General features: G+C 39.3%; 1 protein-coding gene and 1 non-coding gene across 9 annotated transcripts in view; one reads left to right on the top strand and one right to left on the bottom strand.

Moving 5' to 3' along the window:
* FBXL13 (F-box and leucine rich repeat protein 13) overlaps nucleotides 1-12,509 on the bottom strand; it is a 282,389-nt gene that overhangs the window by 24,148 nt on the left and 245,732 nt on the right. For 6 of the 8 annotated variants that reach the window (XM_033193672.1, XM_033193673.1, XM_033193676.1 and 3 more), the window contains one exon: nucleotides 1,356-1,490. The exons of the other annotated variants lie outside the window; for them this stretch is intronic. In XM_033193672.1, coding sequence (XP_033049563.1) covers nucleotides 1,356-1,490 — 135 coding nt within the window. The remainder of the gene's footprint in view (nucleotides 1-1,355; nucleotides 1,491-12,509) is intronic. 8 annotated transcript variants of the gene reach the window in all.
* Nucleotides 3,397-3,498, top strand: LOC117073804. Its single transcript, XR_004433371.1, has one exon. It is a non-coding gene; the product is annotated as a U6 spliceosomal RNA (small nuclear RNA).

Below are 12,509 nucleotides of genomic sequence, written 5' to 3'. Positions count from 1 at the left end.
GGTGGGGAGAGACAGTTGCCCAGATTTATGGAGCAGAGGCTGTTTCTTTATGGAGAGACATTTGCCCAGATTTATGGAATATAGAGATCTATCTACTTCTTAAGAATCTCTAACTCAGTCTTCATTATTTTCATCACCACTCTTAACCTAGTTCCAAAGGTACACGATGCTCCCAAGCTTGAAGATTGTGGTGTAAATCAGATTTTTTTTTTCCAGCTTTCTCTACTGTTGGCTTAGGATTCAAAGCAGTTTCTGGTCTGCTAAATTAGTCCATCTATTTTCAAGCTTCCAAATTTTTGTTGCTCTTGTCTCCTCTCCTGTTTTCCTTATCCATGTGGGCCCTCACTCTTCATGTCTAGTTTTGGTAGGGTTTCAAGAGGAACAAAATTATATGTGTATATGCGGTCTACTATTATTAATCCAGAACCGGAGACCTCTAGTTCTTTACATGGAGATATGTCCATAGTATATTAAAAAGTAGGTTACAATGTATTTTGGAAAGTATGATTCTATTATTTTAAAAAACAAGGCAAAACACAAACTTTCTGTAACTATTTCTAATGTCTTTGTGCACAGAAAAAAAAATCTAGAAGAATAAAATACCAGCAATGGTTATGTCCAGGTGATGATAGGACAATGGATATTTACTTTCTTCTTTAAGCTTTTATATGTAGATTAAATTTTTCATAATGAGTACTTACTTCATTTATATACAGAGGTTCAAAAAAATTATAAAATGCTTGAAAATAACACAAAAGATGATGGTATGTCCTTGGGGTGTCAACCTGGAACACTGTTTAACAGGCCTACCTGGAGAATTCTGTAGGAAATCATGCCTTTGTTTGACATACTATTTACTGTTCACTAAGGCCCCAGCTCAATGAAGTTATATGTCAATTGTTATATTTTTGTCCAGGAAAGATGCAAATTATTTGTATCTCGTAGAAACTGTAACCCCAAGGTTACAGATTTAATAACTTGTAAGACATTTTTAGATCTAACCTAACACTCTTAATCCAACATTCTTTCATCAGTTCCTATAAATACTAAGTTCATTCAAATGCTCTACATACTGGCTTTGTCATTTTGTTGGTCTTCTCATTAGTGAATTAAAGAAATCTTTGACACATGTTTATATTTGTATGAGAATTATATTTTTAACTTTTGGAAAATTCTACTTTGACACCAATGGAATCATAAGCTATTTCCAATTTGAGGATAGAAAAAAAAAATCCAATGAATACCTCAACTATGGCAAAGAAAACACATTCTGAGTCCAGCCCTGATTGCTGTCCTGCCTTGTCCCATGGTAGTGCTTAAATTGAACATGTTTGAGCCCTGACTCCTGCACATACCTTTGGACAGCCAGCAATGCTGAGAGACGTGAGGTTAATGCAGTAAATGGCCAGTGCTTTGATAATCATATCTGACAGCTGGGAGCAATAAGAGACATCCAAATGTTCCAAGATCAGTGAGCTTTTGCAGAATGCCTGCAAGAAATGCCAAGGTCAATTTTTTCTTTTCTTTAGTCATCTAGAGCTATCCTACTAATAGCAGCTTATTAAATGTACATTTCAGTCCCTGAAATACAGATGTTAGATCTTGATGCCCCCAAAAAATAATTTTTAAAAAACCCATGTTACATCCAACATCTTTTTATAGCAAAAGACATTCACAAAGCAGCTTAACAGCTTAGTAATATTCAAATACTTGCTAACAAGATGTGGTTTTCTTGAAGTTAGGTCTAATGACATTTGACTCACATGGTCAGTAATTATTAATTACATTCAGCCAAATGAGTAGAAGAAAAGAAATCTGAAGGTAAAATTAGATGGCAGACACTCCACAAGATTGACAGTGGAATGTAATGGAAAGAACAAATTCTTGGGAATCAGATCCGAGTTTTACTTTCATTTCTACCACTTATTACCTCTGAAATCTTAGCAAGCTATTACCTTTCTGAGCCTCAGTTTCCTTTTTTTTTTTTTTTTTGAGAGTCTTGCTCTGTTGCCCAGGCTGGAGTGCAATGGTGCGATCTTGGCTCACTGCAACCTCCGTCTGCCAGGTTCAAGTGAATCTTGTGCCTCTTGTGCCTACTGGGATTACAGGCGTGCACCACCACGCCTGGCTAATTTTTTTTTTTTTTTAGTAGAGATGGGGTTTCTCTAGGTTGCCCAGGCTGGTCTTGAACTCCTGACCTCAAGTGATCCACCGTCCTCGCCTCCCAAAGTGCTGGGATTACAGGCATGAGCCACCGTGCCGAGCTCCTCTTTTTTAACTTAGGGAAAATAGTATCTACTCTCTAGCATTGTTTCGAAATGCTGAAATGTTCACCTGAAACATCTAGGGCTAGAAAAAGGCCTGGAAATCATTCCTTTATATCAATACTTCTTAATTTTCATTCCTACTTTTCAGTTAAAAAATAACTCAGTGATAAAAATCCATGAGGAAATAACACTTAAAAGTTCACAACTCAGCAGTTATACAAGAACAAAATGATCCACAAAAGTAAACCTAACTGTCATTGCAAAAATATATTTAAAAAGCAATAGGAGTGGAAATTGGAAACCATGATAGAAAGAAAGAGAGAGAAAGAGAGAGAAAGAAAGAAACAAAGAGAGAAGAAGGAAGGAAAAAGAAAGAGGAGGAAATTTTCTCCCCCAAAATGTGAGATTATAATAACTATCTACATGTGCTCAATCACTCTTAAGGATTCTGCCTCATTATGAAGCAGCTCCTCCTAGAATACAAAGTTAGAGACCTCAATAAATGATAGTTTACCATTAATTTTAGTTGTAAGTACTAGATTTTAGTAACCCTAGTGGGTTACTAAAGACACTTCTTATTTATATGTAAAAATGGATGTCCATTGAACTACATGTTATTTTCCTCTCAGGAATAAGAGAAGGGTCAGTGCATGGGCATCAGAATGGCGGTTTAAAGGTAAAACCACCAGTGGGCCTCTCTCCCACTGCTTATGCCAATTTTCTCTTGTTTTAGCCCTAAGGAAGTTTGGAAAGAACTAGTTAGCCAGCTATTTTCTTTAGCAAGTTAACAGAATAGGGAAGATTTCCAGGAGAGGCAGTGTAGCCTAACAGTTAAAACTAGGACTGTGGCATCACACAGAGTGGGGTGAGAAGCCTGGCTCTGCTACTGTGGGTTACTGAACCTCTCAAAGCCCAGTGTCTCCTTGGGCAAAATGGTGATAATAATACCCATATCAAAGAGTGGTTGTGTAGATTATATGAAATAATATATATATACCTGATGTGGTTCTTAGCACAAAATAGATTCTCTAGCTATCTCTAAGATTTTATATACTGTGTTATAGTTGAGAGGCAGTATGCACATTGGCTAGTGCTTGGCACATAGTAAAGACCCCATAAAAGTTAACTAGTGCTTACTTCAGCAGCACAGATACTAAAATTGGAAAAATACAGAGATTAGCCTGGCCCCTGAACAAGGATGACGCAGATTTGTGAAACATTCAATTTTTTTTTCAGTTAGGAGGAGAAAGTTCAAGAGATTTATTGTATATGATGACTGTAGTTAGTAACAATGTATTGTATACTTGAAACTTGCTAATGGATTTTGAATGTTCTCACCATAAAAAGTATCATAAGTATGTAAGGTGATGAATGTTAATTCGCCTGATTTAACCATTCCACAGTGTGTGTGTGTGTGTGTGTGTGTGTGTGTGTACAGCATGTTGTACTTCATAAATATATATGATTTTTATTTGTCAGTTAGAAATTTTAAAGCCATTAAAAAGAATAAGATAAATGTTAACTACTATCAGGATTTGCACATGACACGAATAATAATAAAGATGCACACATGTATTGTACTTTGAGAAAAACTGAAAGATACTGGTTATTTAACCCTAAGTCATCATCTTTTCCTGACCACAACAGCCAACAGTGATTCATTCTTTGATCTCATGCAGAACTTGTCTTTTTCAACTGATTCAGCACTTAGGGTATTTGACTAATTCCTGTGTTGCATGAAAATCTGTCTTGTCTGGCAACTACGTGATGGCAAAAATTAGAAGGGGCAGCTTGTCAGGAGATAGCTTGGGACCTGTCGCTGCAGATAATCAACATAGTGGGGCGCACCCAATGAGGTACAGAAAGGAATCTACCTTTGAATTATTGTAATCAGTGGCCTTGAATCTCAGTTTGAAGATTCAAAAAGAATGCAGTAAGCCTCTTGTACTGCCTAGAAATCTGCTTTCATAGCCCTTTCACAAACATCATATTAGAACACAGTAAGTGTTTAATAAATACTAGTTGGTTCATTGATCCTTTATGTCTTCAAGAAAATTAAGAAGTCTCTTTCAATAATACAAGAATTTTTATGTTGCAAGGAGTAAGGTGACATTGTTTTCCCTTGTTAGAGACATTAACATTGTTAGAGAGAATGGACAGAGTTAAAGGAACCAGAGAAAAATTAAAGCAAGAAAGAATATTTAAACTATAAGAATAATTTATTGAAAGATGAAACAAGCTTTAAAGGGAGATTCAAGGCTCTTTGTGTCTGCAAATCCTCTTCAGTAGCATCTGCCAATGTCTTGGACTGCTCAAATCAATTCTGCCTTATGCCTTTTTAAAAGCTCTAATATTCTTTAAAGCCAAATGTTCTCAGAGATTTTAAATTTTAAAATAACTTTAAAATGATTACAAGGTCTATGATACATTCATGGTACCATACTCATCCATGGAAAACCTGAGGCACAAAAATTGGTCTAAGGCTTTATGCTAAATCAGTGGCAGATTGGCAAACTAAAGTCAGAACTTTTCCTCTCTTATAATCTGTGTTTTCCTTTGAACACATATAAGTCATATTAAGTACTTAAATCTGCAAGCATGTTTCAACATAATCACTCATGAAATTCCATTTCCCCCTACAGATAAGATTACAGTATACACTTCTGGCTCCAGTGCTGCAGAATCATACTTCTCTCCATGCTGCCGATTTTCTTTTCTTGGAAAATGCAACACTAAGTTTCTTCCAAGTCAAAATCTTTTACAGTAAAGACAGAGATAAAATGCTAACATTATAAAGTTTGGCTCCTCTCCCGTGTATCAGCCAATTTTGCTGTGGGTTAACAATCTGGAAGAAAACTTTCATATCTCTTAGCGAGTTAGATCATTCCTTCTTGTGTCTTCTGAGCTGAGTCACAGTGTAGGGGCTTAATGACTACATTCCTAAATAGGGGATGTAGAGGAGACTGAATTTCACTCACATTGATTGCCTGTCACAATAATGTGCTTCTGCCAAAATCCTGATTTAAACCACTTCGACAGGTGGCAGCTTCTAGCCTTAGAAAAGCTCACTTTGTGCTGCAGACCTGTAACATCATCTCTTGACTATTCGCCTCATTAGGTCCCAGTTAATTCTACTGCAAAGTTGGGGAGTTTTTCCTTGTTTGTTGGTAATTCTGGGGAAAAGATGTGCTGGCAAGAACCATTTTCTATAATGAAGACTTTTTTTTTTAAATTATTATTATTATACTTTAAGTTCTAGGGTACATGTGCATAACATGCAGGTTTGTTACATATGCATACTTGTGCCATGTTGGTGTGCTGCACCCATCAACTCGTCAGCACCCAATGAAGACATTTTTGGCTGCCCCAAAGGCTAAAATGCAACTTCCACAATTTTAAGAGATCAACTAAATACAAAAACTTCAGTTTCTTGGGCCTCGTATTTGAGGCCCAAAATATTTACATCGCATATCCCATGAGATGCAGAACTACACTCCACCAACAATGGCCTTGTTCCCACTGGGCATCAGAGCAAGTGGGACTGGTGATGGCCTGGCACCACAACTAAACTCTGCAGAGCCTGAAGCTGCCCCTCCTGGAGATGCCACTCTTGCATTCCCACCCTCCCTGCCAGGGAAACCAGGCTGAGCAAGGCTTAGCGAAGGCCCAGCCTCAGAGGAGCTCACTGTTTTAAAACATGGAGAGGACTCTGAAAGGGAAAGGGGGACAAGGCCAAGGACCAAAACAAATATTTCCAAAGACACTTTCATGATGAAAGTTGTTACAAAATTAGATGGTGATTTGAGGGATAAACTTTGGCTTCATACCAGCTCAAATGTGGTTTATTCTACAGTCTTCCCCAAATCTTCCCTGTGGAAGAAATGCGCTCTCAAATTCTTATAAGCTTTTCTTTCTTTTTTGACAGGGTCCTGCTCTGTTGCCCAGGCTGGAGCATAGTGGCATGATCATAGCTCACTGTAGCCTCGAATTCCTGGGCTTGAATGATCCTTCTACCTCAGTCTTCCACATATGTGCATGGTACCGTGCCTGGCTAATTTTTTAATTTTTATAGAGCCAGGGTCTTGCTATGTTGCCTAGGCTGATCTCGAACTCCTGGCCTCAAGTGATTCTTCTTCCTTGGCTTCCCAAAATTTTGGGATTACAGGCACGAGCCACCACGCCCAGGCAACTTTCTCACTTTCTACCTGTATTATAGTTATTCATATAAGTGTCTTATCTTCTGCATTGACTGCAGCTTCTTGAGGGTAGAATCCCTGTCTAATTTATCTTTGCCAACACCTGGCCTGCAGAATTAGTTCAAGATGAGAGGGTATCCAAAATGAATGAAGAATGCTTCTCAGCACAGGAGTGAGGCAAATGAACTTCTATAGATGACCCTCAGAATACTAAGCCCTGTCCTTCTTCTCACTTGGCTCAGTAACTGCCAGAGGCAGCATACAGAGTTGGTTAAGAGCACAGTCTGGGGGCCCACTGGCTTGAGTTCAAATCCTGCCATGAGATGTTTTGTGTCTATGGATAAGTTACTCAACCTCTCTTACCCCTCAATACTCTCATCTGTGGCGTGGGAATAACATAGGAGTCACTTAGTATGAGGAGTAGCACCTAATTCATTGAGTTGTTGGGGAGATTAAATGACTTAATATGAATAAAGTAGTTGAACAGTACCTTGCACATAGTTAGCAGTCAGTAGATAGTAGCTAGTATTATTATTTGCATGCACTGCTTCTCTGTGGCTGATTGCCAAATTTTTAAAATCACGAACACCATAGTAAAAAAAAAAAAATTTTTTTTTTTTTTTTTTGAGACAGAGTGTCACTCTGTCACCCAGGCTGGAGTGCAGTGGCATGATCTCGGCTCATTGCAACCTCCACCTCCCGGGTTCAAGAGATTCTCGTGCCTCAGCCTCTAGCTGGGATTACAGGTGTCTGCCACCACACCCAGCTAATTTTTGTATGTTTAAGTAGAAATGGGGTTTCACCATGTTGGCAGGCTGGTCTTGAATTCCTGACCTCAGAGATCTGCCCACCTTGGCCTCCCAAAGTGCTGGGATTACACATGTGAGCCACTGTGCCTGGCCTAGTAAAAATATTTTGAGCATACACTTTCAGTAAATATATATTAATGTACTTTGTAAATTATATAGGCATATAACTATTCAAATATATATCATATATTTAAACATATAAAATAAAATGTATGAGATAAAAAATAAATCTAACATTTCTAGAACTTTTAATATTTTCTCATCACACCAAAAAAACTGTGTTGTTCATTTGCTGGAGTACGTACTTTCTCTGGAGACGCCTACCCAACAGCACACCTTTGGTTGCCAGTAAATCTTGATGGCCTACTGGCTGCACAGATCCTGAGCATTTTGTAAAAATAAGGGAATCATTTTTAACATATAAAATGTGACAGATGCGTAAAAAGAAGGCAAATTGGAAGAAATTAGAGAACAGAAAGGGTAAGTAGTGAAAGAGAATGTATATTGGGAAAACCAAAAGGAAAGATGACCAGGAAAAGACCAAAACAAAATATCTTTGAATTGTATTTGGTAACTAGAATTTGTTGAGAAAAATTTTAGAACAGCTTCAGGTTTTAGATTTTCTTTCCAAAATAAAAATGAACCAGGGTTGGGCTACCCAAAAGGCAATCAGATATTTTTCTTGCTGCCTGTGGCATAACCCACACTTTTTCCATTTATTTAAGTTTATTTTAAAAAGGGGTGCCTAGTGGCCCAATTACCTGGCACCAGTCCAGGGTCCTCTGTGGGATAAGAAAGGTGGGAGAATTCCTTCAGCTAAAATAATCAGCCTGAAAGAGTTGATGGGTGTCTATTTGCACAGCCAGCCACCTCACTTTTTGTTCTTAGTCTTTCCCAAGAAAATGACAACACAAAATGTTTACTGTAAGGACAGTCACACCATCCTATGACCTCCTCCATTTAAGGATCTCTACGAAATGAGTTCATGAACTATTATCAGTACTGCTTTCACCTCCCATTTGTGGACATAATAGAATAAGAAGTGATCTAATCAAGGGAGGCTACCAATCTAATGGAAAAAAACAGAGCCTGGAATCTGAAATTGTATCTATGTGACCATGAACAAGTCATTTAACCTCAAGTTTCTTCATATATAAGAGGAGAATGAAAATAACTGTCTACCTATCTCACAGGCCTATTAGAAGATGAAAAGAAAATGTGTATTCTAAAAGCTCTTGGAAGACATGGACCCTGGCTTTTGTCTGTGAACCACAGAGATCCTGGAACGATCCTATCTGTGATGTATGTGATGAGGGCTTTATGATGAGGAAATATAATAAACAAAATTTAACTGGAACTGATAGGGAGGGTTATTACAAATTATAATAAGGAGAAATCATAGCTCCTGTGAAACATGCCACAGGCATTTGGTTTATGTCAGGCAAGGCACAATGAGCAAAGCCTAGGTGTGTCACATAGAAGAGGGATCAAAAACGTTATCAAAAACCTAAACAGAGGTTTAAGAAACAAAAGAAGCAAACATTCTGATGTTTATTTTCCCTGTTTTTTTATTTTTGCCTTCAGACAATCTGACAGGTTTTTTTTAACTTTTGGCAAGTTTCATCTTACATAGGATAAACTAATGTTCCAGGGGCGGCTTAAAGAGTGGGAGAGGGCTCCTATTGATTATCCTCCTTCTAACACATTCTCTTTTAGTTCTGTTCTGTGGATCCTCAACATGAAAAGAACAGATGTGCACATTCATTTAGCAAGTTCAGCAGTGCTTCAGTTGTCTGAGAGTGGTTCTTCCCCAATGGGAGTGGGCAAGAAGCCAGGATTGGTGTGGGGTGTTCTCAGCTTCAGCTGTTTTTCAGCCAAGAAAACATAGTACCCATGACTCCAGTATCCCTTGGAACCTTACAGACAATGGGAAACTGATAAACTGTCAAATCCCACATCCTTTGAAGTCTAGCAAATTTCTTATTCTTTTGAACTGCCTCCACAATTAGAAACACACTAGTGTCAGGAGCCACAGAGAATACTGTTTATTTCTTTTGCTCATGGGCTTTGAAGAAATAATGCCTGGGTATCTTGGCAAGAGTTTATCTGTGACTTCCAGTTGATTCCAGGTGTCTTGGGTCTCCAGGGGTATGTTGTTCTATTATAAAGTTTAGGAAACTATCTTTGGCATGGATAGCCATGCAGCACAGATTTCCATAGTAAAACTCTTAATTATTCCAGGTTTTGTGGGGGATTGCTTTCTTCACAAGCTAACAGATATCCCCACTACCCTTCATTCTACCAGAGGAATTCCTTAGTTTCCTCTCCCAATACCCTGTAAAACACTTCTAAACCAGAGGCCCTCTGGAATCTCCATCATAGACAGTTTAGTCAATTATTTCCTAATCATAACCTGGAGTATTGGATGAGAAGAGAGACTTTGCCAAGCAATATAGTAAGAGATAAAAGATCCAAATATCTGGACGTTCCACCTCCCCATACAAGAGATTTCAGAGCTTCTGCTGCAACAAAGGCCAATAATTAAAGTCATTTTGGAAAGGAGTCCTCCGTTGCTTCTGTTGCGAACCATAAACAAAACTTGTAACCCTAGAGAAGAGGTGGAGTTATTGAAATTTCATGCTTTGATAATTACCGAATGACTTAATCTTGGAAAACAAATAGAAATCAATGTTGAGTTCTTTAAAAAAAACTGTTGCTACATGGAGCCAATACATCTAATCCATCTTTGGCATTACAAGTCAGTATGTGTCAAAGGCTACCATAATCAACTTTGGTTGAGCACCAGGGGGTGGAGTCTATCAACTGATGAGAATGATTGATGAGAATCTTGCGCAAACAACATTTATAACTAGTTACAAAGCTTAGAGATTCAAAGTAAGTATTCGAGATCAGAAGAGAGTCACTGGAGAGTAATCCAGTTCTTGCTTTTAGGGCAGATGAACTCAACCCTTCTTACACTCTAGAGAGGAATGTCCAGAACACGCTGGTCTTAGGCCATTGTCGGGGAGGAAGATTTTGACTGGACTGTTGCTGAATGAGGTAGGTATTCCTGGGCCTTTCTGACCTGAGTATCCATGTAGACAGATGTTCCATACAAATTCTAGGGGTTTCAGTTCCGTAGCACAGATAGTCCAGAGTACAAGACTCAGAACTCTGAACCCTCAGTTTCCACTTGGACTATGCCTGGAGCCCCTCAACTTACTGAACATTCCTGGGTCAGACCAAAAGTCAAATGAACAGCAATGACTCTTGCTCTGTTGTTCTCCCAACTATGAAGTAGCTTATGATTGTGCCACATGGTTGCCGCCCTTCCCAGTCCCTTATTCCAAATCCCTCCTCCTCTACCTCCTTTTCTATTTGTAAATCAAGATAACTGTTACCAAAGGGCAAATTTTAAAAATCAAAAGTTTATAATCTAAGAGAATATATCATAAAAGTTTATGAAGATTAAGGGAGAGAAGAAGCATGTTACTTCAAGTGGTAGGCCAGGCGTGGTGGCTCAGGCCTGTAATTCCAACACTTTGGGAGGCTGAGGCAGGCGGATCACCTGAAGTCAGGAGTTCAAGACCAGCCTGACCAACATGGTGAAACCCCATCTCTCCTAAAAATACAAAATTCCCCGGGCGTGGTAGCGCATGCCTGTAATCCCAGTTACTTGGGAAACTGAAGCAGGAGAATCACTTGAACCCAGGAGGCAGAGGTTGCAGTGAGCCAAGATCACGCCATTCCAGACTGGGCAAAAACAGCGAAACTCCATCTCAAAAACAAAAACAAAAAACACCAAAAAACCTGCAACTGCTTTTAAAGAAAGGCTGGGTATGGTGGCTCACGTCTGTAATCCTAGCACTTCAGGAGGCCAAGGCGGGTGGATCACTTGAGGTCAGGAGTTTGAGACCAGCCCAGCCAACATGGTGAAACCCCATTGCTACTAAAAATACAAAAAATTAGCCAGACATGGTGGTGAGCACCTGTAATCCCAGCTACTCCAGAGGTTGAGACAGGAGAATTGCTTGAACCCAGGCAGCGGAGGTGGCAGTGAGCCAAGATTGTGCCACTGCACTCCAGCCTGGGTGACAGAGCGAGACTCCATCTTAATAAAAAAATAATAAGGCTGGGCGCAGTGGCTCAAGCCTGTAATCCCAGCACTTTGGGAGGCCGAGACGGGCGGATCACAAGGTCAGGAGATCGAGACCATCCTGGCTAATACGGTGAAACCCCGTCTCTACTAAAGAATACAAAAAACTAGCCGGGCGACGAGGCGGGCGCCTGTAGTCCCAGCTACTTGGGAGGCTGAGGCAGGAGAATGGCGTAAACCTGGGAGGCGGAGCTTGCAGTGAGCTGAGATCCGGCCACCGCACTCCAGCCTGGGCGACAGAGCGAGACTCCATCTCAAAAAAAAGAAAATAATAATAATAATAAAAATTTAAAAATCCAGTGTGAAGCAGCTAGAGCAAGATTGAGGGTCTCAAAAAACATGGGGCCTGAAGAGGACAATGAGAGAAGTGGAGGTTCTAGTATCTCTACTGCTGTTTATACCCCACAAGCCAAAGTCAGATACCTAAGTGATCATCAGACAACAGGGCGCTGACCTAGGTTACACCCTTAAAATTCATTGATGGTGCCATCTGTAAGGTATTACTAAACCAGCTTGTGAAGAATATCAACCAGAAACCAGGCAGAAAAGACAGGATAGCAGATGAGGCTGAACCACTACCACAGACTTCCTTCTTTTGTGTAATTATAAATACTACACACTGCATTCTGGTTTCAGGGCTTTAAAAAGCAGATGAACTGTCTTTGCTAGAGATACTTTTTCATAATTAATTTCAGAGTCATTTATTAATTATCTTTTATAATTAATAAAAGATACGAGGGAGCTATGTTTGGGTTTGGAGAACAATGACGATTATCTAAGTCTGAATCTTCACCTCCCCTCCAAACCAGAAAATATAAAGAGAAAAGAAATAAAACTGCAACAGTACCCATATATTCATCATTACTAGAATTAAGAGAACAATACAACCTTCAAATTACTTATAAGTAGAGTAAAAACAAACTCAAACAGAGCTCCCTTAGCCTGCCTGCAGCTGCCACAAACCTAGAGATAGAGTGGGAGGGAGAATGCCTAAAAGACTCTATCCTAAGAGTGGAGGGGCGAAGACAGCTTAGAGGAAACACAGACAAAATCATGCCATACACAATGGGGGAAAAAATGT

This window comes from Trachypithecus francoisi, unplaced genomic scaffold, assembly GCF_009764315.1.
Source record: "Trachypithecus francoisi isolate TF-2019V2 unplaced genomic scaffold, Tfra_2.0 Lachesis_group4, whole genome shotgun sequence".
NCBI classification, from domain to species: domain Eukaryota; kingdom Metazoa; phylum Chordata; class Mammalia; order Primates; family Cercopithecidae; genus Trachypithecus; species Trachypithecus francoisi.
Note: the sequence above shows the minus strand (reverse complement) of the source record. Positions and strands in the feature narration are given on the sequence as shown.